We start from the raw sequence: 26,501 nt of genomic DNA on the forward strand, positions 1-26,501 counted from the left end.
TGTGTCAGTGTGGGTTTATTAATAAATTTCCATTATCACAATACATAATAAAAATTCCAGACGAACTGGGTGAGATAAGGTGACAAATGTGTTTGGTCACTGGGTCATGTCTAGCTGTAGCGTTTAGCTTTTCATTCTTATTATCAAGTTTAATATGCTGTATGAAGCTCCACTTTGATAGATCCTGTTGTCTTTGGGTGCAAAAAAAAAAAAACCCCTGTGTGAATGACTCCATACTCCTTACTGTTGTTATTTTTAAAACGGCATTATTTATTTATTTATTATTTTGTGCTGTAATGTGTAAAATTGACAGGCCCACCTAATATATTGTTGTTGTTGTTTTACAAGATTCTGATCTTTGTTATCGCCTTAACACTGGTGCAGATGGACGTTCATATGTGCATTAAAACCAAAACGAACATCATCATGTTCATAAAAGAGAGATTTCACACATGCAAATAAAATAAATAAAAATGTGCTTTGCCTTCTTTTTTTTTCTCTCTTCTCTCGGTGAAACCAACTATTGTTTCATAATAGGACATAATATCACTGAAAGAGATTGTGGCTCAGGGTTGGTAAGATTTAATGCCCATAAACCACACAAATCCACTGCAGTGGATTTGTCTTTTTTGATTAACAGGTTTGTCCAAGTTTAATCTGAACCAGTTTTAGACAAGAAGCAAATACTGTCGACCCTGTCTTGTGGAGAGAATAGGAGAAAATTGTGTGGATATGCTCCTCTGCACTGAAAGTTTGGACGCTGGACATCGTCTTTGCAGACAGTGTGTGTATTAGCATGTGTTTCCCTGAGGGCTTTTCTGTCGCATACCTGTACTAAGATCTGATTCTGGGTCAGTTGAAGACTCCACTATTTCTAGCCACTTAATCCTTTAAGCATTTTTTTCCTGCAACCATCTCAGTGCTTGTGTGTGTGTTTGAGTGTGTGTAATCACAGTGCACTAATACCTCTAGCCTGGTGCTCAGTAATCCATCTATCCACAGTTGCCGTTCTTCAGTAGACTTACTCACAATTCCTTGTTCCCTATTTGTATTTCATTATCCTGGGATTTTCTTTATTAATTATTCCTGTTTTTGGATATACCTCATTGAAACCTCCCAAAAACACCCATGAGTGTTGGAATGGTGACCAGAGCAACAATTCAGGTAAGGATTTATTATCAACTGCAGCCTTTAACCTGCTGGCCCATGATAATAGTTATTTCATTATTGTATGTGTCCAAATAACTGCATCTAAATGTTAAGCAATCAGCACATTCATTGTTTTTTTAACAACCATAAAGGGATAGTTCACCCAGTAATGAACATTCTGTCATCATTTACTCACCCTCATATGCACTCTCAGAAAAAAGGTACTAATATTACCCTGTAGGTACTTTTGAAAAGGTACTATGCCAGTGACAGTTGTGTTTAAAGTTGTATGGGTTTGGAAGAATAACTGTGAACAAATGATGACAGGATCATGTTAATTAGCAGTTTGCAATGTCTATGAAATATCAGCTGCACAAAAAGTAAACCTGAACTTGTATTTGTCTGTCTATATGAAACATGTAATCCTTGCATTACCAGTTAAAGAAACAAGTATTGTACCAGCCAATTCAGTTTACAGTCATCACACAACTTATTTCTTGTTGGCATAATTATAACTAATAAAAGCTTTGTTTTACCATTCCAATGATCAAACACAATCTGTGAGTGCTTTTTTCTGTTAAAACATTAGCTGGTGGTGGTTGTTGCTAATATTATCCATAACCATTTGAACAAACTGCTAACATTAAGTGTTAAACTTCTAACTCTTAACTCACTAGCATTTTTGTTATACATGTAAATTTGTTATGGGGAGGTGCACTATTACTTTTCTAAGTGAGCAGATTTTTGTCTGCCAGATATAATAGAGGTGAAAAAAAAATACTTTGAAGGGACCTGAGCCATAGATACACCACTGAAAAAAATACAGCATACAGCAGCATGAATTCCAGATAGGTCCAGGCTGGTTTATGTTGGTAGTGCTAGACCAGAGAAGCAATGCTTTTCTCAGGAAAAAATAGAGATGGTCTGATTCACTAGCACAGACTTTCAAGTGACCAAGATGGTTGACCAAGACAGTCCTGCTGGTTTGGGAATAAGCCAGTTATCTGTATGCAAGCAGCGTTGTGTAGACAACTATTTATTTTGCTTGTGTATTTCTACATTTAATAATGATTTACAGTGATAAAAACATACATTGCAATAAAATATAAAATGTCATCTTAAGTTAAAATGTAATATTTAATATTTAATTTAATAACGATGTTATATTTAATAATAACATTTAATAAATAAATAAAACGTGGCAAAACTGTTAAAACATACATTAGTATATCCAAAAGACAAAATAAACATCAGCAGTTACTACAGTTTTGTGTTACACTGTGTTCCAGAAAGTTTTCTTAATATTCGTAGAACATAACTGACAACTGTACAATATAGTGCTAACATGCACAGAGTGCATAATGTTTTGCACATAGAAATGCCAAAATGTTTCAAAGGATATGTACATTATCAATTTAAAAGAGCATGACAAAACAAAAAGAAAACCATTTTGAGACATGCAGAAAAAGGCAAATAAAACTACTCTCATGCATGGAGTTTGTATAACCGGTTAAAAGTAGAGGTCTTTCAATATTATGATTTATAACAACAACATAATACATGTTTCATGCACATTTGAGAATTTTCATGTTATAAATTTTTGTTGGCAGCCACTATCTCTAAAAAGTGCTCATAGTAAAGGTGTCATTGCAGACAGAAGTATAAAATATTTTAAACAATAATGAAATTGTACATTATCAGCAATTCCTAAAATAGCATTTATTTATTAAAAGACAAGGGCCAAAGGGCCTATCATGATCGCTTCCAGAAGGAACACTGAGCTGTGGAATATACAAAATAGTCTTTTATTAGATCCAAGACACAGGGGTGAATCAAACTCAGGAACTAGGAATGAGGAGTGACACTCTAACCCAACATAGTAGACCCAACAGAGACAGACTGCACAGACTTGGACTTAAATACACAGGAAAACTGGGAAAACACAGGTGTATGGGATGACTAGTGGGAAGTCGTGGCCTAATGGTTAGAGAGTCGGACTCCCAATCTAAAGGATGTGTGTTCGAGTCCCGGGCCGGCAGGAATTGTGGGTGGGAGGAGTGCATGTACAGTTCTCTCTCCACCTTCAATACCACGACTTAGGTGCCCTTGAGCAAGGCATTGAACCCCCAACTGCTCCCCGGGCGCCGCAGCATAAATGGCTGCCCACTGCTCCGGGTGTGTGTGTGTGTGTTCACTGCTCTGTGTGCGTGCATTTCGGATGGGTTAAATGCAGAGGACAAATTCTGAGTATGGGTCACCATACTTGGCTGAATGTCACTTCACTTTCACTTTCACTTTCTAATAATCAAACTATAGAGGAACATGACCAAATAAGAACAAACAGGAACATAAACAGGCAAAACACAACACAGACAGACATTACTCCCCCTACCGGAAGGCGCATCCTCGTGCCATAGAAACTACATGGGGAGGGCGGGTGGTTACGGGTGGGAACTTGGAAGGCGGCTCAGTAGGAGGACGGACACATGGGAGGGAGCAGGGTGTGACCCAGGCCACAACCATGATGGTGGCCCATGATGGAGGAATGGCCATCGACTCCAGGGGGCCGATCAATGGCAGCAGAGCAGGTAGCAGAGTTTGAGAGCTGATGAGTCAGGGTGATGGGGAGAATCTGGGGGGCCATGGCAGAGCAGATGGTGTCGGCAAGGACATGGAGACATGGAGGCAGGGATCCAAAAAGTTGCGCAGGAGCAACAGAGGAATAAGGAGGAGCCGAAGGGATGGAGCCTGTCGGAGCCGAATAGACGACCCGTAGCAGGAGGAGTGGAGTCCCGTGGCACAGTATGGTCCATGCCAGACCAAAGCGGAGCTGGTTAAGCCCACTCAGGGCTTAAATCTGGAATGGGAGCCCTCTTAGCGCTTAACTCTAGAACAGGAACCTTCTCTTCTCCAGTGTGGCACTTTCCCCGTGCTCTCACCCTCAGCCATGGTTGCCGGGGGCGGAGCTCCTCTCCGCACTCTCACAGTCCACAGCACTCTACCTCGTGGCGGGCGTGGTTGCCGGCTCTTGCACCTGGTCTGATGAGTTCAGTGGCTCCAGCTTCACAGCAATTCTCAAAAATTTCAAACTGTCACTCTGTGCGGCGATGGCTCATCAGTAGTGGCAGGCTTAGGCTCTCTGTCAACGGTGGGCTCTGGCATGTGCTCCGTGCAACGTGGAGATTGCGGGCTGGGTACTGGGTCCAGGGTGACACTCCACTCCACAAATGCAGCGAAATTCACTCAAGGGCCTTCCTCGGACGGCGGCGCTCTGTACACAGAGTTTAAACTGGCATCATAGAATCTGGGTAGCTGGAGAGGTTGGCAAGCACCAGGGACAGACTGGTATGGCTCTCTAACGATCTCTTCCCCTGCTCCAGGAATCCATGGACACAACAGAAACAAAGGACACTAAGGAAAAACGGAAACTAAAATGGAGGGAATACACAGGTGTAACTGTTGCAGTCTGGTCTTGTGTCACGATTGCTGCCAGCAGGAACACAGAGCTGTGGAATACACAAAATTGTATTTTATTAAATCCAAGACACAGGGGTAAAGGAATGACACACGAACACATAGTAGACCCGACAGACTGCACAGACTAGGACTTAAATACACAGGATAAACAGGAAAACAAAGCTGTATGGGATGAATAATAATCAAACTAAACGAGGACATGAACATGACCAAATAAGTACAAAAAGGAACAGAAACAGGGGCAAAACATGACACAGACAGTACAGAATCCTGTCAGTGCCCAACTGAAGTGCCCAGATGACTTTAGATTGAAATAACTTCAGAGGTAGTATTTTGTATTGTAAATGTTAAATATGAGTTTTGAACAGATGTGATAACATCATCTTGAACAGATGTGATAACACCAGACCAGCTAGCATTTGCCAATAAAATTAAACAGCTTACAAATTCTATGTATCCCACCTATTCCAAACTGTTTTATATTATGCATTGTAAAGTAGCAGGGAATGTTGCAGAGAAAAACACACTGGACAAATGGCCAGTTCATCACAGCACTTTGTAGTTTTATGGTTGTTTATTTTTTTTTTACATGTCATATTGAATTTCTACAATTGGTCCATAATCACATTTAGAGATCTTCATGGCACACAGTAAAAAAAACATGCACAGTGCAATAGAAATTTGTTACACCATATTGCATCACATGCAATAACTGCAGGTACTTGCAAATTATTAAGTGTGTAATAGTAGATGAATACTTAAAGGGTAACTAAACCCCTGGTCAGAGCCTGACTCCACCCACTGAGAATATTTGAAAAATGCTGAAAAGTGGGCAGAGCACAGCGAACCGAGGGTGGGGCTGAGCGCGTGGGGCATGAACCTGAGACCCGCAGTGACGGATTGATTGACAGCTGCTGTCAGAGTCGCTAAAATGAAGAGTGACTGTAGTGACGCAAGTAGCTTTGCAACAGAGCGTTCATTTGAAGTAGAGGACTTTTCTCCCCCACCTTCACCTGAAGTGGAGGATGTCGAGGTGTCTGTTCATATCAATTCGAGCCGCTGACTCAAACTTCGGTCTTAACTCCCGCACCGCGTCGCTTTTCAGCGTGAGCTGTGTGGAGAAGCGCATTTCCACCTCCATTGCGTTGAAGAAGCAATCTCGCATAAAATGCAGTTTGCACACTCCAGCTCTAGGCGGGAACTCGCGGTCTTCCAAGTCAAGTGCATGCAACCACTGGCGCCTAATTTTAAAGTCTGCTGGAAAACTATGCAGTCCAGCAGTGCTGTCGCAACCAGTACCATCCTGACAACTGTACTAAATACAGATAAATCTATGCCAACTTGAAGCTATCCTAACTGATGCAATACTATGCTACTAACTATGCTTCTAACAATACTAACGTTACACTAACAACTTTGCTAATTAAAGCTGAAGTAGGTAACTTTTGTAAAAATGTATTTGTGAAACCTGTCATTATGTCCTGACAGTAGAATATGAGACAGATAATCTGTGAAAAAATCAAGCTCCTCTGGCTCCTCCCAATGGTCCTATTGCCATTTGCAGAAATTCATCCGCTCCCGGTAAGAAACAACCAATCAGAGCTGCGGTCCGTAACTTTTTTTGTGTTCAAGATTTACAAATTGTATATAATAAGCGAGTACACCATGAATCCATTTTCCAAACCGTGTTTTTAGCCTGTCCTGAATCACTAGGGTACATCTATAATAATTGTTTATATTCGGACTATTTTAGATTGCTTCGGGGGTACCGTGGCGGAGTAACCCGGTACCTTTGTGATTCTTCATAGACATAAACAGAGAGAAGTAGCTCCGGCTACAATGTTCTTCCGCAAGACGCAAGCAGTTCTGTTTATTAACCGCTAGAGCGTCAAAAGTTACGGACTGCAGCTTTAACTACATAGGCTACACAAAATAATCTAAATAACTATATAAATGCTATGTGTGACGAGTGGGGCGGGGCCGAGGGACATGGGAGCGAGGCCGGTGGAGTGATTGGAGATGAGCTACACCTGTTCGACCCGCCGGTCTCGAGGCCCATGGAGGAGATGGAAGGATATAAAACTGGAGCGACGACAGTGAAGGACGAGAGAGGACGAGAGAGGACCAGGCCTGGGCGTTATTTTAGGTTTTGGTTTCATTTTGTGCGCACCAGTCGTCCGTGAGGGGCTGGTGCGCTGTTTTGTTTATTTTGTGATTATTAAAGTTTCATTTGATTGTCCGCCGGTTCCCTCCTCCTTCTTCCAGACGATTACGAAGCTTATATCATTACAGTGGTGCCGAAACCCGGGAGAAGGAGGGACGCGCTGCTGAAGATCCCTCGCCGCTGTGGTGAATCCGCGGTGCCAACGAGCAGGCGAGGAGTGTGCCGCCATGGACGCTCGAGGCGGTGGGCTGGAGCGATTTGCGGGGGCATGGGCGAGCTCGCTACCGGCCGCCCACGATAGGGAGGGGCGGCTGCCGTCCGTGAGGGAGCGGAGGAATCTGCGCCGTTCGCCAGGTGGCCGGAGCCTGCTGCCATCCGCTGGAACGGGGAGGAGCAGGGAACGGGGGACTCCTGCCGGCTGCCCAAAACCGGAGGAGCCGTCGCCGTCCACCGGGCGGCGGAGGAGTGTCGTGCCGTCCGCCGAGGGCCGTCCAGTGCCACCGCCAGGCACCGCGGAGGAGATCGCCCAGCTGGTGGAGGGCCGAGCAGCGGTGCGTCTGGGAACCGGATTTTTTTTTTTCCTCTCTCCCCTCTCTCGTCTCTGTCGCTCCTCCTTCCATCTCCTTTTCTCTCGCCTCGTCTGTCCTACCCCCAGGTTCCCGCAGGTCCCCGTGAGCGCCCCCCCCCCGGGGGGAGGGGGGGGGGAGTAGAGCGCAGTCTCGGGAGTACCCCCCGGCCTGCGAGGTATGTGACGAGTGGAGTGATTGGAGATGAGCTACACCTGTTCGACCCGCCGGTCTCGAGGCCCATGGAGGAGATGGAAAGATATAAAACTGGAGCGACGACAGTGAAGGACGAGAGAGGACCAGGCCTGGGCGTTATTTTAGGTTTTGGTTTCATTTTGTGCGCACCAGTCGTCCGTGAGGGGCTGGTGCGCTGTTTTGTTTATTTTGTGATTATTAAAGTTTCATTTGATTGTCCGCCGGTTCCCTCCTCCTTCTTCCCGACGATTAGGAAGTTTAATTCATTACACTATGCTAAATAGATGCTATAATAGTCTATCCTGGTCCTTTTCAATACTCGCAATTCCAACTCCTGACTCACTACAGTGATTTTGACGGAACAAGATGGTTTTATACTGCCAAGGGCGTGGTAGCTCGTACCAAAGGGGCGTGGTGAGCTGGAAACTGCTTACGTCACCTGCCACCGCTTACGTCACTTGCCACCGCAACATCCAATAGGAAAAATCAACTGCAGTAGCCACCGTTCAACCTGACGAGGGCAGCACTCAGACGCTTTTACACCATATATTGTAGAATTAAAATACTTTATACTCAAATGTGCTTAAAAGATAGTGTGAAATTTTGTCTGAATTAGATAAATGTGACTGTACCCGACATTTTATTACATTGGTTCATTCATGCTTCAGGGCAATTCAAAAACTTTTGTCAGAAGAAACATACCTAAGCTCTCACTTGGATCCAGCTTACAAAAATATGTTCTAAGAATGTGTTGCTAATGTTCCCATTGAGTAAAAAAAAAAAAAAAATTTAATCTGAATGCAGCACATTCAAAATGTCCCGATTATTAAAAGGTTTAAAAAAAATTATTGGTTATGTGAAAGCTAAAGAAAAGATTAAAGAAATGTTCAATTATATAATTTTGCACAAATTACAGGAACGTTACTTTATGTAAGGAAGTAGTAAATAGCCATGCTTAAAAAATAAAAATAAATAAAACCTTATTATTTTTGAAAACCATTCTATGAGCAGTATATAAATAACAATTTGTATAATGTTTTGATAATGTTATTAAACCAGATTATTTTTATCGAACATTAATTTACGTTGCTGCATGGACAATTTTTGTTCATAACTTTAAGAGAACCTTGCCCGTAATAGCCAATAAGCTAAGTTCTGAGAATGTTCCCTGGTAGCTGGAAACCTGGATATGTGATGCAAACATAAAAATGTTTTAGTTTAAAAATGATGCACTATGATAAATATGTTTTGAAAACATAACATAGTATTATGCAAGGAATCACACAAAAGGTATTCAAGTATTCATTAATTAATAATCTGGTGTTGTAATTACAATTTATGTGATAAGGAATAAAAGTTATTTTAACTGCCTCTAGTTTTCATTACCGTTGGAAACTGCAGCAAGTTCTATGTATAGGTAACATTTTGGTAGATGTACAGTTTTTGGTTTAACCTTATTTTGATGTTCCCTTTAACACATTCTGTTGACTATACTGTTGCATCAACATATTTACTACAGTACATATTTACTAACTCTCATTTACTTACTAACTCTCATTAGAGTGCTAGTAGTGTATAAGTAGACTGGGATGGTTAGATTTAGAATAAGTTGACATTTACTTGAAAAGTTACTTATAGTCAGTAGAATGTCTGTTGGGAGATTATCAGTTATCACAATAAAGAGTCAGCAGATTAATACTCTAATGAGAATAAGTTGATGTAGGTGCAGTTACTTTTTGTCAACAAAATGTTCGAAATGGACCATCAATTTTTTTCAATTAGCTTTTTTTTTGTTGTTGTCAAAAACGGATGATGCATACAGTAAAACCATCTATTGCCAAATGTGGCCATGACTAAAGCAAGGTTTGTGTGAGGTTGCTGTTAGGCCTGCCAAGGATTTCTGCATGTGTGTGAGCGTTTGTACGAAAAACCAAACAGATGGCATCACTAGTGTAATCTGTGCATCACCCCTGTCGGCCTACTGACTCATTTGAAAACACTCAAATACATACAAATACACTCTCACTCTACACAGACACAGAGACTTACAGATCTGTCATCTCTCCTCTCTATATCCTGATATCACATAAAAGGATGTTATTATTTACCATAATAATGTTCGCTGAAACTAATCATTAGGGATCCACTAATAACTTTTTTACAGATCAAGTTATAATGACAATGCTTCCTCTTTTGGTACTGACATTTGTATTTTTAATAACTCCATTCTTAGAAGCAATTTTCATGTAGCAGTGTTACATGAAAATTTACAAACTCATGCAAGGAATCTGGACTTTTCCAGCTCAGGACCAATGCCTAATTTATTGTTTTTTTTTTGTTTTTTTTGTTTTTTGTAGTCGTTTTTTTTTTTTCAACTACTTACACACAAAATCTTTACTTGTCACCCAGTTCCTGAAACCTGACACTCAAACACAGAACCACACACCAAATCTGCAAAACAACAACAACAACAAAACATTTTAAATACTTCATCTTGTTTAAGGACTTGCTTAATGTCATGCTTATTTTTCTCCCAGTCTAATTTTGTACTTGGAAATTTGTCAAAGAGCCTTGCTTAAATTTGCTTCAGAAAATATACCTTGCTATGTGTTTGTGTGGCTCACACCCAGACACAATGGAAAGCACTGTCATTGTTGCTGTCTCTACCAATGCAGGTGTTTTCACTTATTAATACCTTCTAGTATCATCTTTTAAATAAATGTGCCCACAATACATGGAAAACCTGTCATGAAAAAAATAAAATCTTCAGTAGTCATTGAAATTTAGTTTTTCTCTGCTCTGAAATTTAACTGGCCACATATTGCTGTGAGTGCCTGTGTTAAGTACAAACTTTAAAAGAAGAAAAAAAATCACAATCCTGCTTTGATAATATTAGTCTTGTTGGATGGTTGTACTGGGAACATCTTTTAAATTCCAAATGAAATCCTTAAGCAGTAAGTACATAGTGACTGGAAAGGTAACAGAAGACTCTTGGGAACTGTTGAAACACTTTAGTTCAACTTCTGTTAATAATTGAGATTGTAGATGATGGCTCAAGACTACAGAACAGATAACCAGCAGATGGCGCCACTTTTAATTATGTACAGTGAAACAACTAAATAGCCAATGCTCTGAACTGCACTGCTACTCTGAGCTACTGTATATTCCTGTGCTTAGCATGAAACACTTCCACATGAACATAGTAATAGGGCATAGTGGTCTGTTTATTACTGTTGGATTTGCTTAGGTTTTACACTATTTGTTGTGCACCAAGATTTACTGACGATTGTCATATTTTTGGAGAATGATTAGTAATAGCTGAGCCAGTGGTGTTGTGTTACCAGGCTAGTTGGTACAAAAGTTTTCAGAAATCTAAGTTTCTGTTTCTGTAGTTGTATATAAGGGATAACACTTAATGTGAGGCTAGTTAAAACATGCATGCTTTAAAAGTTTACATGCTAGCATGCCTAAACCACAGTGGTTGCCATATCATCACTAGACAGAGAAAAAAAAAATCATGCAGTAGCATGCTATTATGTGTACTGTTTCAGTACCTTTTCAGTGTACTTTAAATGTAACAGTAGCCCATACTTTAAGTGCAGTTTAGATCTAATTCTTTCTTTGGTCTTTCAGTCAAATTACAAGTACGCTGCTAGTTTAACAGTTTTCTTTAAGTGAAGTTTACACTATACTCATAGTTTTCTATTTATATACTGTTTTCTTGAAGTATAAAACATGCTCCACCGTTAGCACTATGCTGTTCCATGTAATTCAATTTAAGTTTATTTGTATAGTGCTTTTCACGATACATATCATTGCAAAGCAGCTTTACAGTAAATAAGTTTCTACAATATATTTAGTAGTAGCTTGTCAGTGGTGACCATGTCAAATTGATGTAGATATGGCAGCAATGTAAAGTAAAATTCAGTTAATGACGTAATCAAACAAACAATGAAAACTATATGTTGCAATCAACTTGCAAAATTTGGTAGTTTGTTGTTTCAGGGTTGGCATAATCCAAGGTCCTCTGAGGGTTTTGTATTACATGTATTTCACATAGCTAACTTTTAATAATTCTGTTTACTACACCTTGGGACCTTACTACACCTTGAGACCTGATGTTAATAATTGTCTTTTATTATCAAAATATTGTATTTCTTTTCAATAAATTGTTTTACTGCAATAAATTAATGTACAAAATTCAAATTGGCCATGTTTTTTTGTGTACAGTCCACCTAATAGAAAGATTATATCATAGACTATAATAATAATAATAATACTATATATTGTTATTATTGTTTATTTTTTTTAGTCAAATGCTCAGAAACCAATGGGACATAACAGATATGTATCTCCTATTATGTTTATAAAAACAACAGAATGCAATTGTATTTATTCCTTATATTTGAAGGTTTCTCTGGTATATTGTCTTTTGCCAAAATTATGCCATTGTTTCATTGTACAGTAATCAGTAATACGAGTATATGGATTTGAAAAAAGCTCAGTGAAAGAAAGCAGCATATGTGAGTGTATAAATCAGCTAGTATTACCACACAGAGGCGGACTGCACCAATTCCTCTTTTGACGATTGGGAGGGAGATGGGAACGCCGAGGGGATGGGAATTGCAGAAGAATGAGAGGTGTCTTTAATCTTTTATCTCCCCCTCCTGTTTTTCTCTCATGGCTGCACCCATTTTCTCATCTTCAGCAACAGTGAGATACAGTATAATAGCCACACCCTTCCATCCCTACCACCCTGCCCAGAGACCCCTGAAAAGATGTGATTGGTCAGGAAGGCGTTGTCTAATGACTGATTGTGCCACAATCCAAAGCTAAGCGGCTAACGGCAGCTTGAAGAGACATGGGGGGGATGGGTCTGCCCTATTTCCATCTTCCTGTTTACCTCTGATTATTTTATCTAAGCTCATATAGTTCCCCCACCCCTTTTATAGTGCTCTCTCTCTCTCTCTCTCCCTCACACATAAACTCACACCTTAAATGTAGTTTCCCGAAGAGCGGGAGAAGGAGGATGCTGCTTGCTACTGCTTGTCTATTTAGACCTGACGTGGGAGGAGTTGAGCGTCACTGCTTCTCTCTGTTCTCCCTTTTCTCTCTCTCTACCTCCCTGCATACTTCCAGAGCTGTGACAGTGGGTGTTACTCGTCTGCCCTTGGGCTTCAAAATCACCTAAGACCTGTTTCTTGATTGCTAACATCATTCCTCCTTCGATTTCTGCTTATTGCTACTAATATTGAGGGACTGTTGCTATGGCGCATGCTGCAGCGAGCATCAAAAAGGCCCGAGTGGAGATGGAACAGGCTCCCGATTTGAAAGCGTTGGAGAAAGCCCGTGAGAAAAGAAGGCGCTCGCGTGAAAGAGCCGAGCGCAGGTGTAAGGTAATGCAGGCGTTGGCATTTTCCATCTCACCTTACTTCCACCAGAGCACCGGGGACACTGGCCCTCAAAAAACCTCCTCCACCCTTTCATCCAACCATCCATTTACCATCCATCAGCATTCAAGTCTGGCTCAAGATGCACCTACCTGAGAAAGAACACTAGCATTACAGCAGGATATGAGGATGCACTCTTATTTATTTGTTGTTTATTGTCATTACTTTTAATAAATGTTTTTTTTTATTTTTTTTTATTTTAAATCCGCTGATGCATGATGTCCACTAAAGTTGTCATCTTTCAGATCTTTAAAAGCCTTTTTATTTTTACCTTTTCAGGTTGATGTTACACCCAAACCATGTGTGATTATCTTTTATATTTACTAATACTGTAGTTCATGTATCAGACATATGTATGTCCTTATGTTTCATACTTTTCTGGCATTCTAATGCACGGCGTCCAGTAATAATCATGACCTATTTATTGATGTGACACATGTCTATGAGACATATCTTCATGTTTTTGCATCTTAACAGTATCCATACAGTGCTGTGTTGTTGTGTGAGAAACCAAAAGGCTTTATCTGCATAGGGCAAAGAGAAATTATGGACGTCTCAGTCCTGTAGTCAGAGCTGCAGTCTAATAGCGCAGACTTGGCACTCAGAAGCAATGTGTGTTTGGGTGTATCTATCATGCATTCTGAATATGGTATCACAGAGGAGTGTCTGTTTCTGCATCTTTGTGTGCGTGTTTGTGTGTATTTCACAGTGTCTTTGAAATACTGGCCCTTGAGAATCTATCTTTTTTACAATGAGGTTTTTATGCTGTAAAACATGGCCACTTTAAAAAATAACAACCTAGCAGATACAACAAAACATTTATAAGCAGTGGGCAAGCTTTATGTCCAGAACTGCTGTTTGTGTTAGGACCAGCAATCAATTTTCTATTACATGGTTGTAATCCTTGATCCTTGAAATGTTTGGCAAGCAATGCTTTACTGTACAGGAGATCAGTCTTAATGAAATATAGCAATAGTAATTGGTCTATGAACAAACTGCGTCATAAACAAGTCAGACAAGTCGTAAAAAGGATTAGTGTTTTTTTTAGCTGTTGTAATCAGCATAATCGATTATACAATACTTCACATTTCTGAGGAAAGTGAAATGGTGTGAAACACTCTGTAGTTTTTGTCTAATGTTGCTCAAAATAAACTGCAGGGTTTGAAGTTAACATCCGTCTACACAATGATGAAAACAAATACTCCCAATCCTGGTCCTGGAGGCACCCCAACACTGCACATTTTGCATGTCTCCTTTCTCTAACACACCAATTCCAATTGTTTGATTCAGGAGACATGCAAAAAATGCAAAACTGCCATAACCTACACCCTAACCTTAACCTTTAACCTTAGAACTGGTACACTCTCATAAAAAGGTGCAAAAGCTATTACTGGGACAGGAACCTTTCAAAATGTACTAATGCACAATCTAGGTACAAAAATGTACTTGAAAGGTACAATGCACCCTGTATGAATAAATATGGTGTACCTTTTGAAAAGATACTGCCCCACTGACAGCTTTTGTTCCCTTTTTTGTGAGTTTATGTTAGCACATCCAGACTTGGCGCACAGTGTTCAATTCCTCTCCTGACCACAAGTAGGAAATCTCTCCAATCCATTACATCTAGCTGCAGCCAAAGTTGAATGCACCTAAAGTCTCAGCTTTTCTTGACAGTTGACTGCGTGATGGAGTTCACCCATAAAGTCTCCTGACTGGTTTCGGAGAGGAGAGGAGACAAGGCCACTTTTTTTTTTTTTATCTCAACAAGAATTTATATCAATTTCAATAGCCTATAACCTAGTAAGTGAGAGGATATGGACATTTTATTATCATTAAATTATATGCTGGTCTATAATTTTGTCATCATGATATCTGGGACATGATTTTGATGTCTTGGAAGTTAGTTTAGTGTTTTTTTTTTCCAGATAATAGTTTAGATTTTAAATCAAGTTTGTGGTGGTGGTGTAGGAGGAAAACGATGAAAACAAATATTTTGAAATACAAATAAAAAAGCTGGACATACCAACACTAAATATTTACCTCAGTATACTTAAAAAAAAAAGGACAGTGTTGTATTATTACCCAACCCACCAATAAATAAATAAATTCCTGGGAATCACACCCATTACCTTACTGTTACTGGACAATCTTCAGGAAACAGTGAAATATAGGAACATGGCAGAAGAACATTACTAATTAATTTATTTATTGCTGTTAATTTAATTCAACTGTTTAGCATACTGCATACTATCATTTTTGAGAATGTGTATATGCTATTTGTATTTTGTGGGTTGATGGTGGTGGCATAATACATCACAGTGCAGATCATTTATAATCCAATTTTTTTTTATTTTAGTATAATTGCAAAATGACCTGGGTCCACTAAGTGTGATTAACTAACTGTGTGGTGGTTGTTTTTTTAATGTGATGTTCACTGAGCTGTAGGATATTTGATCAAGCGTATGCAGTTTATAAATTAAATGAACTCTCAGGTGACAGCTGTCTCACTCAGAGACCAATACAGACAAATCACCAACATCCAGACAAAACAAGAAATGAGACAAAATTTTCTTTTTTTCAGTGTGCTCTCACAGTACTCTATAATATTATGTCCAGTCATTTTAGTTAGAATAAAAATAATAGTTCATCCAAAAATTTAATTCTGCTGTAATTTACTCACCATTAGAACAATATAGCACTTTTTTGAAGACCGCTTTCACACTAGAGATTTTAACCAGAGTACTCTCTAACCTGGGTGTAGAAAAGCATCCAAATTAAGATACTCTAAATGTTCTAACAAAGTATGACTGAATAATTTAGTCAAAATCAATAAAAAAATAAAATACTGTATTTCATGTTTTCTGTTCATTTAATTAACTCTAAACACTCTCTCATGGTTAAAAATGTGACATTATTCATCTTAAATAGTGCTTGAAACTATGCAAAATGATTGACCTACATAACATTGCAGAAGAGATTAGAATATGCATTTATCTTTGTCCAGAGGTAATAATGTGCATCATCAGTTCAGGCTTTCTGCTTTATAGCAACATCAAGGGCATTCATTGGTTTAGTGTTTTATGTGTTGCAGTGGAGATGTCTGAGTTGCTATGGAAACATAGCCCCAGACACTTTATTTGTTGATTTGTGTGTGTGTGTGTGTTATAGGGGGAATCACTGACATCAAATTTCTATTGAAAGTTCACTGCCATTAATTTCTATCAGGGCTGTGTTTGTGACATTTTAAACAATTTTGTCACTAAATGATGCCATTGCTATTAGGGTTATTAAATACATATCTTTCTGTTCATATTAGACCAGAGTTTACACAGGTTTTGTTTGGGTAAGGCCTGTCAAACAGCAATCCAATGATGCATTGTAGTGCTACAGCATCACGTTAAAAAGCATGATATTAAAATTAAATATCATTGATTGAACAGAAAAACTGTGATTATTCAGTCCCCCACCCCCCTTCTTGTCCAGGCTGGGAATCCTTGTTAAACATTCTATGATTCTATGACTTTATGACTTCTTTGCACCAGCAGCCATATCACCCTGGAGCCCAAGACTGGTTTCCCTCTGAAGCTAAGCAATGCTGAGCCTGGTCAGTACCTGGATGGGAGACCTCCTGGGAAAACTAGGTTGCTGCTGGAAGAGGTGTTAGTGAGGCCAGCAGGGGGTGGTCACCGTGTGGTGTAGGTTCTAGCACCCCAGTGTAGTGATGGGGACACTATACTGTCAAGCACCATCCTTAGGAGGAGACGTTAAACTGAGGTCCTGACTCTCTGTGGTCATTAAAAATCCCAGAATGTCTTTCGAAAAGAGTAGAGGTGTGACCTCGGCATCCTGGCTAAATTCACCCATTGGCCTCCGACCATCACGACCTATCGATACCCATATCTGCTGATTGGTTTTATCACTCTGTCTCCTCTCCACCAATAAGCTGGTGTGTGGTGGGCGTTATGGCGCAATATGGCTGCCGTCGCATCATCCAGGTGGATGCTGCACACTAGTGGTGGATGAGGAGATACCCCCTGACAATGTAAAGCACTTTCAGTGCCTAGAAAAGCACTATATAAATGTAAGGAATTATTATTTAGAAAAATACCTTTTCATAATAATATGTGTGTGTGTGTGTGGGGGGGGGGGGGGTTGGGAGTCTTACACGTAGACCAACACTGAAATAGAACATGTACTGTATATCTAGGACCAGGATATCATAGAGATTTAAAGGGAGACAACCACCTAGAACTACCCAAGCAACCACATAAAGGCATGTTAAATAGGAACCTTAGCAACCTGGCAGCAAAACTTTACAGCCACCTACAATACCTCGGTATTGTGGCGATGAGTAATGTATGGGCAAAACACAACACAACTAGGTTATTTTTGGAAGAAACTGTGAGTTGAGTTTAATGCATTATGGTAAATTTATGTAAGTGGTTCTTAAGAATTCTGCCTGTTGTGCATAAAGTGGTTATGTTCCCCACAGCAGGACTGAGTAGCTCTTTTGGTCCACCGCACTCCCCCCGGCAATATGGTTTACGAGAGATTAAAGGAGTTTGTTGTCTGTCCACACCAAAAGATTATGTCCTCTAGTTTGGATGCAGCAAGGGGAAAATTGAAATAAAATCCTCTATCAGTGCAGGAACGTGATGTTTGCTTAGTGGAGAGACATGGTGCATGATGGGGGGGGGGGGGGTCTTGGTGGTTTGCATTAGAAACTTCGTCTGGGATTTCTGAAGCTTAGAGCAAATCTTTACTAAAATATCAAGATTTAAGTCTTCTAAATAGATAATTTAACTGCCAAAGAATGAGGAAGTAAAGATGGTCACAGACGGGTAAAGGTTCTTGTAAATATTTTTAAGAAGAATGTCTTTTGAAGCCATATGGTCACTTGATGTAGGGACCAGAATGAAAATTTTATATAGTGTATTTTGATAACAACGACAGTCTGATAATGTATCTTTACACCACACTGAAAATGTGGTTTGTGGTTAACTAAAGTGGATGGACCTTCGAATGGGCTCTTTGTTGAATGAGCTCCATGCTAAAATATTTCATTGAATGGGAAATATTTTTAACCAAACAGTTTGTTTATTGTGTAGAGAAGGTCTGTTGTTGAGCTCATTAAATGTCGGCTCAAAGGAGAACAAGGACATTTGCTTCTTTGTTAAACATGTCATACATTCACAAATGCACACAAGTTCCAACCATTTCTTTTAAACACACACCAAGAAATGGCAACTCAAAGGACAATGAATGACAAATGAATTGTGTCATTGATCACAAAGGTTAAATCAATACATTAATCAATACACACATACTGGTTTTGCACTTTTGATAAAAATTGTAAACATGACACTAGCAAGTACATATGTAAGTGCAATGTTATTTATTTTACCAAAGTTGTATAAAAAAGTAATACTGAATAGTTTACAGTAATTTGAGCAAATAACCTTGAATGTTCTTTACCCCCCACCCACACCTCTGACATCATGAATACTGAAACCGACATGTTTGTTTAATGCTCATTGGATAGAGGCACTTCTGTTAACATGATCCTTGGTGGCCATTGGAGCACTGGGCACTGAGAAGGAGCCCCTGCAATCTCCCACCTTACCTCCCTGTTTCTGCCATGTCATTCTCCCTGCTCCCAAATCCCAAACATGTCACCATTGAAATGCATAGCTTGGCTTGTGGGTGTAAAAATAGCCAGGGCTCAAATTAGCAATGAAGGAGAAGCATTAGCACCCAGTAGTTAACTGCGGAAAAACTCCACTGGTTATGGAAGGGACTAGTTGTCTGTCTAAGTGATAGATTAACTGGTAGGACAGTGTGGTGCTTCTCTGTTGGGCTCTGAAATGGGAACCCAAAGGAATAGTCTTATTTGATGGTTTCAGGATTTCTTTTTACATCGTTTATGTCCACCATGGGCAATGCAGCAATGCGTAAGGCACATAGAGTAGAAATCCCTGCACAAGATGATATGCTTACAAACATTGTATCAGGTCAAAGTGAAAGCATGGACTCCCTGGTAAGATTTAACATTTTTTTAGACATATTTGCTTAGGTACCTGTCTCATACACAGTTTAAGTGAGAGAGATTTTTTCAAAATGTTTCTATTCTATTATTGAGCAGACATGAAGTTGTTTGATAAATCTGGATCTTTAAAAGTACAGAATTAGCACCTTGATGTTCATAATAGATTTTGCTACAAAGCAGAATGTGACATTTCCCTGAATGTTTAGTCATAAGTAATAAATGATCGACAAATCATTGAAGACTATGGCAACCTTATTCGCTGTGATATTGTCGTGCCTTTGATATAGTCCCTCATGAGATTCTTCTTGACCAGCAGCAAAAATTCAGCAGCTTATAAATATGTGTTCCTGTAGCTCAAGTGGTAGAGTATTGCGTTAGCAAGTGCAAGGTCGGGGGTTCAAATCCCAGGGAACACATGTTAGGAGAAAATTGTTAGCCTGAATGCAATGTAAGTCACTTTGGATAAAAGCGTCTGCTAAATGCATACATTTAAATTTAATTTAATGTGTATGGTGTCCCCTATTGGTTTACTTTGCTTATTTTGCTGTATGTGTTTTCAATATGCAGTTATGTTTGCCATATTCAGACTCTTTAGGCCTTACTTTTGAAACGTGAGCAGAAAGAATTTCCTAATACATTGAGGCTCATTCATAAAACACTAGCAGAATGAATTTCTGTGTAAATTGTTTGTAAAGCCACTCTGATTTTTTGATTCATTCAAGTGTTTATAATTTCAAGATGTTAGTAAACTACAGCTGCTCCCAACCATGCCTAAATGGTGTTTAAAATATGTGAAAATGTATCTGAGAGTTCTTTTAGGCAATGTGATTACATTGTATTTTATTAACACTATGTATTATACTAATATTTCACGAGTGTGTAGTCATTAAGCTATTGACATTCAACTTATTTGGCTTGCTTTGTGGATTGGGTCAAGGAAGCAGCATTGATATAAACCTCTGGGGCTTTGAAGATAAGTATGGATGGCAAGATTTTAAATTTTGTTGTTGGAGAGATACAGAATTTCATATAATAATAATAATAATAATAATAATAACAATAATTAGTTAAGCAATTAGTCAAATGTTAAAATAAATCTCATTGACAAAATTATTGACTACTTTGTTTTGGCTATGATGTCAGTTTTCGAATAAAGTCATCAACATTGTTTTCACCTGCAGTAGCATAGTCTGCTTAGCAGACTACATGGGTTTTTGTTCTTTGTGTTGTAAGGTTTTAAAAAGGCTGTTTCCATGGCAGCTATAATCCTGGCATGGCCTTTTATATGAATGTGAGTGGGATCAAAACTGTGATGTCAAGTTAAAGTAGATAAGTATGCTAGGTATTTTGTGGAGTCAAATACAGCTATTGGTTAGCTGAGGCCACAGATGTTGGCTAAATCTCTGTTGCACGTAGACTGCGTTTTGTGCAATATTTCAAAAGCAATTAGTGATAGTTACAGAGATTGAATTGATAAACAGCTATAGTTGGATCTGCTGTATCTCCTTAGTTTATGAAGAAATGAGGGGGGTGGGGTGGGGGTGGGGGGTTGAGATTGAGCCAGACACAGATATAAAGCAGTAGGTGAATTAAATGCTTGTTTTAATCTTGTGGGTGAGTAGTCTGCACAGACTGTACACCCACATAATTCCAGCAGAAAGCTTCACATAATGCACTTTTATTCATCCCAATGCAAAACATTTAGTTTTTTTTTCTTTTTTGTGTAGCCACATCTTAGGTCCATACTTCTTCAATTTTTCTACACAGGAATTGTAGCAGTAATATGTAAATATGGCAGCTGCGCAGCATTTTGTTCCCTACTCTGTTAACTAGGATTATACACTTAACCAATGTTCTTTGTTTGTAGCAGCAACAACCCTGTTGCCCCTTGTTGTGGCCACCAAAACAAGCAAACAGCTGATATGATTAACACTACTGGCTTATACGGTCAGTGTAAATTCATAACTCAGAGGACAAATTTCCAGCCAGGGATGTACAGTGGCCCAAACTTGGGAAAGTATATATACTCAATTTTGGATCTCCCAAGAAAGCTCCTCCAAGAGAGACAAAGTCAAAGTCACCTTTATTTATATAGCGCTTTAAACAAAATACAAGCAACTGAACAACATTCATTAGGAAAACAGTGTCAATAATGCAAAAATGATTGTTAAAGGCAGTTCATCATTGGATTCAGTTATGTCATCTCTATTCAGTTAAATAGTGTCTGTGTATTTATTTGCAATCAAGTCAACGATATCACTGTAGATGAAGTGTCCCCAACTAAGCAAGCCAGAGGCGACAGCGGCAAGGAACCGAAACTCCATCGGTGACAGAATGGAGAAAAAAACCTTGGGAGAAACCAGGCTCAGTTGGGGGGCCAGTTCTCCTCTGACCGGACGAAACCAGTAGTTCAATTCCAGGCTGCAGCAAAGTCAGATTGTGCAGAAGAATCATCTGTTTCCTGTGGTCTTGTCCTGGTGCTCCTCTGAGACAAGGTCTTTACAGGGGATCTGTATCTGGGGCTCTAGTTGTCCTGGTCTCCGCTGTCTTTCAGGGATGTAGAGGTCCTTTCTAGGTGCTGATCCAGCATCTGGTCTGGATACGTACTGGATCCGGGTGACTGCAGTGACCCTCTGATCTGGACACAGACTGGATCTGGTGGCCACGGTGACCTCGGAACAAGAGAGAAACAGACAAATATTAGCGTAGATGCCATTCTTCTAATGATGTAGCAAGTACATAGGGTGTTATGGGAAGTGTTTCCGGTTCCGGTTTACCTAATTAATGCAGCCTAAAAATCCTTTAACGGATTTGGATAATAAAAGCATATTAGTATGTTATGTGTATGCCAGTTTAAAGAGATGGGTCTTTAATCTAGATTTAAACTGCAAGAGTGTGTCTGCCTCCCGAACAATGTTAGGTAGGTTATTCCAGAGTTTAGGCGCCAAATAGGAAAAGGATCTGCCGCCCGCAGTTGATTTTGATATTCTAGGTATTATCAAGTTTTGAGAACGTAGCCGACGTAGAGGATTATAATGTAAAAGGAGCTCATTCAAATACTGAGGTGCTAAACCATTCAGGGCTTTATAAGTAATACGCAATATTTTAAAATCTATACGATGCTTGATAGGGAGCCAGTGCAGTGTTGACAGGACCGGGCTAATATGGTCATACTTCCTGGTTCTAGTAAGAACTCTTGCTGCTGCATTTTGGACTAGCTGTAGTTTGTTTACTAAGCGTGCAGAACAACCACCCAATAAAGCATTACAATAATCTAACCTTGAGGTCATAAATGCATGGATTAACATTTCTGCATTTGACATTGAGAGCATAGGCCGTAATTTAGATATATTTTTGAGATGGAAAAATGCAGTTTTACAAATGCTAGAAACGTGGCTTTCTAAGGCAAGATTACGATCAAATAGCACACCTAGGTTCCTAACTGATGACGAAGAATTGACAGAGCAACCATCAAGTCTTAGACAGTGTTCTAGGTTATTACAAGCGGAGTTTTTAGGTCCTATAATTAACACCTCTGTTTCTTCAGAATTTAGCAGTAAGAAATTACTCGTCATCCAGTTTTTTATATCGACTATGCAATCCATTAGTTTTTCAAATTGGTGTGTTTCACCCGGCTGCGAAGAAATATAGAGCTGAGTATCATCAGCATAACAGAGACAGTGCTACACTCTAAAAAAATTGGGTTGTTTCAACCCAACTTGGACTTACCCGATCTTTGGTTATTTAAAAATGTTACCCAACAGTTGGTTTAGTCCACATTAAAGTGCTCAATGTGGACTATAAAAATTTTATTTCTGTAATGCTGTGTTGGAACAGTGTGTAATATGAAAAGCACTGTATCATAACAAAAAATGGTGTGCACACCCTGTATGAATATCATGAAACAATGCATGATAAGCACTCAGTACAAGGAGAGAGAAACATGTTTTTTGTTGTCTTTCTATATCTTTATGAGTGTTCATTTGGGTCATCTGGCCTTGAATGACAGCTGTTTTTGTTTTATTTTTGTAAATCGGTGTGTGTGCTATTGTGCATTTATAGTATTGAATTTGTTGCCTCTTGACCTGCGAACTGTGACATTAGTTTCCTGCGTAAAGCTGAGCATGACTAATAAAGTACTTTGGCTGCAGTATTCAAAACTGCTGTTGTACACAACTCTATCCTCTTGACTTCCTGTGTCCTTGAGCACTGCAGAAAAACTATCAAATCAGTTCTGCAAGTCTGTCTAAGCCAGGTTGTTTTTTTCTTCTCTAACCCTTAAGCCGGTGGGTGAAAAAAAGTAAAATAGCACATTTGCAATTATCCATACTATATGTTATATTTTCTGTGTGCAATCATCAGACATTTATATATTAACACTGAATATTACAGCTGTTGTCAGGTCAAGTATTTATTTATACCTTTATAAAATTGACATTGTTGTCAAAGAAGCCTTACAGAACATATTTCAGCCATAATCTCTTAAATTCCATAAGGTGTCATTTAGCATTTCAATTAAAAGAACTTCTTCAACAAAACAAAAAGCCACTGTTGCCTGTTAAGTAGTTTGCTAAGTGCAGTAGGCCTATAAGTTGGGTAAACCTGACAGGAGAAAAACCCACAGTCAGGAACGTATACGCTAGGGATAATTAACAAACACAGGTGCACTGAATGACTAATTAAACTAAACGAGGACAGGAGCACGACCAAATAAGGCAACACAGGAACAGAAACGGGCAAAACTCAACAAGTTTTGGGGGAGGTTACAGATGTGAACTTGGGAGGAAGCTTGGAAGGGGGCCAGCAGACAGAATCCAGGGAGGTGACGATGGAGAGAGGAGCCAGGGAGGAAACAGGAGGAGCCAGTGCAGATCAGATGGAGGGAGGAGCCAGGGAGGAAACAGGAAGGACTTGGACCAGGAGGAGTCCAGCTGGACCCAGGACACAGCCATGATGGTGTCCCACTGTGGTGCTAATGGAGGGAGGAGCCATGGCAATGGAGCAGGTGGTGGAGGAGCCCCAGGGTGGAGATGGAGAGCCGATGAGCCAGGGTGTAGGGGAGGATCTGGGGGACCAAGGCGGAGCAGATGGTGCCGGCGACTGATGGGGACGATTGGATTTGAAAGGCCATGCTGGAGCTGGAGCTACAGAGGACTGAAGAGAAGCCGAAGGGATGAAGGAGCTGGAGGGATTTAGGGATGAGGCGCAGGATGGTCGACGTTAGATCAAGGTGGAGCCAGAGGGACGAGGGAACCTGGTGGAGCTAGTGGACTGCCGGGCCATGGCGGAGAGGAGGGAGCTAGGAGCCTTGGTCGAGCATACGTGTCCACTGGCCAAGGTGGAATCCTGGTCTTAGAGGCTGGAGGCAGAGTCAAGGGAAACTCCAGCCCTATCGACGCTGGAGAATGGCAGTCCCGTGGAGCTCACACCGTGCTGATGGTGGGCTGAGGGCCTGCTAGACAAAAGTGGTAGAGGAGGCAGGAGAGGGTGGGTGCACATTTGTGGGCCTCCACCCTTTACTTGAGACCAGGAGCCCTCTCAGGGCTGGACGTGGGAACAGGAACTTTCCCTGGGCTAGACTCTGTTGACAGGGTTGGATAGGAGAGGAGAGGGGTAAGTTGGCTTCCAGCTCTGTTTCCTAGTCTATAAGGTCCCCCCCTCACCCTCAACCATGGTGCAGTGGGCGGAGCTCCACTCCGTGCTCTGTCTGTCCATGACATTCTCCCTCGTGGCATGCTCCGTTGGGCGGAGCTCCACTCTGTGCTCTGTCTGTCCATGACATTCTCCCACTTGGCGTGCTCCGTTGCAGGCTCTCGCATCTTGACTGACATCACTCCGCCTCCACGGTGATCCTCAGCTCTGTTGATCTGTGTGGCTATGGCTCGTCGGTTGCAGCTGGCTCAGGGAGATGATGGGCTGGGCACTGGGTCGGCAGTGGAACTGGCGACATTCTTCTGGGAACAGGCGGGGAATGGAGATCCATTTCTCGTCAGTGTCCACTTCACAAAGGTGATAAAATTTGCTTAAGGACAATCTTTGGATGACAGCGCTCTGCACAAGATGTTTAAACTGGCTTTGTAGAATGCACAGCTGGTTAGAGCAGCGAGGACCAGGAACAGTCTGGCATGGCCCTTGAGCGATCTCTCCAGCAGGATGAAGGAGGTATTCCAGACAGGAGAGAGGATCCATGTAAACACAATGGAAACAAAAATACACTGGGTAAAATGAGAAACAGAAACGGAGGGAGCATACGGAGATAACTTTTTTGGTTGAGTCTACTATCACACTTACATTGTCAGAGAAACGATGGAGACAAGGAATACAATCAACAGTCTTTTAATTTTTGAAACACAAGGGTAATGCAAACATAGGAGCAAGGAATGACACATGTATGGATGAAGTAGACCCAACAGGGGAGAAATGCACAGACAGGAACTTAAATGCTAGCGATAATTAACAAACACAGGTCTATTGAATGACTAATTAAACTAAATGAGGACAGGAACATGAACAAATAAAGCCGAGTTCAGACTGCACGATTTTCAAAGTAGTCGGGTCACTGTTCTTTTCACACTGCATGACTATATTGGCCAGCATTCAGTCACTGCTGTGTTCACACTGCACGATGGATCGGTGACAGAAGGTTTCACACTGCATGACTTTACAATAGGAAGAATCGCCGACAACTCTGTCTGGCATGCAAACTACTTTTCACAACCCAACACATGCAAGATGTGACAAGAAAACAACGCGATATCAGGAGTTCTCACGTGAAACTGTGATTATTATTAAAAATGGTAGCCCGCAAGAAGCTTGCAGTAAGAATGGCCTGTGCACTGATTTGCAGCAAAAAACAAGAAAAAGAAAAGAAGATTATGGAGGAGGAAATGGTTGGGGAGACGCAAGGATTGTGTGTTCTTATATCATGCTTGCTGATATTTTGGTCTATAACTCCTCCCCGAACTCCCCGCTGCTCTGTATCTTGCTCTCTCATTGGCTGTCGGACATCGCCTATGTAGTTTTCAGTCAGAACACTTTTCACGCAGCATGATTTTGAATCGCCGACAGGTCCAGATATTTAGCATGCCAAATATCTCACGGGCATGGGCGACTTGTCGGCGATTCTCTTAGATCGCATCTTTGCTCATTCACACTGTGTGATTGTCACGCGCTTGGATGAGCACCGATTTGCCTGTGATTTCGGGCATTTGACGGCGATTTCTCAAAACCTCTCGGCGAGCCAAAAACTGGGATAACATCGTGCAGTCTGAATGCGGCTTAAGGGAACCCAGGAACAGAAACAGTTCTCTTATACTAAGTACAGATATGTTTTTGTAAACTCTGGGTTGGATATTTTCAGTTGACATTAAAGCAGATGCTCATTTGTTTCTTTTTATGTTTTTATGTTTTAGGCTTGCAGTGCATCTAAAACAATTTATTTTCTTCAATCCTGT

General features: G+C 40.4%; 1 protein-coding gene across 31 annotated transcripts in view; it reads left to right on the forward strand.

Annotated features, from left to right (window-relative positions):
• ank2b (ankyrin 2b, neuronal) overlaps positions 1-26,501 on the forward strand; it is a 165,959-nt gene that overhangs the window by 20,374 nt on the left and 119,084 nt on the right. For 19 of the 31 annotated variants that reach the window (XM_059536435.1, XM_059536565.1, XM_059536570.1 and 16 more), the window contains exon 1: positions 18,820-19,038. The exons of 1 other annotated variant lie outside the window; for it this stretch is intronic. In XM_059536435.1, coding sequence (XP_059392418.1) covers positions 18,895-19,038 — 144 coding nt within the window. In that variant the 5' untranslated portion in view covers positions 18,820-18,894. Of the gene's footprint in view, positions 1-18,818; positions 19,039-26,501 lie in introns of those variants that run through there. 11 more of the 31 variants (XM_059536583.1, XM_059536593.1, XM_059536602.1 and 8 more) reach the window with 5 other exon arrangements.

Source organism: Carassius carassius, chromosome 3 (genome assembly GCF_963082965.1).
Source record: "Carassius carassius chromosome 3, fCarCar2.1, whole genome shotgun sequence".
In the NCBI taxonomy this organism is placed as follows: domain Eukaryota; kingdom Metazoa; phylum Chordata; class Actinopteri; order Cypriniformes; family Cyprinidae; genus Carassius; species Carassius carassius.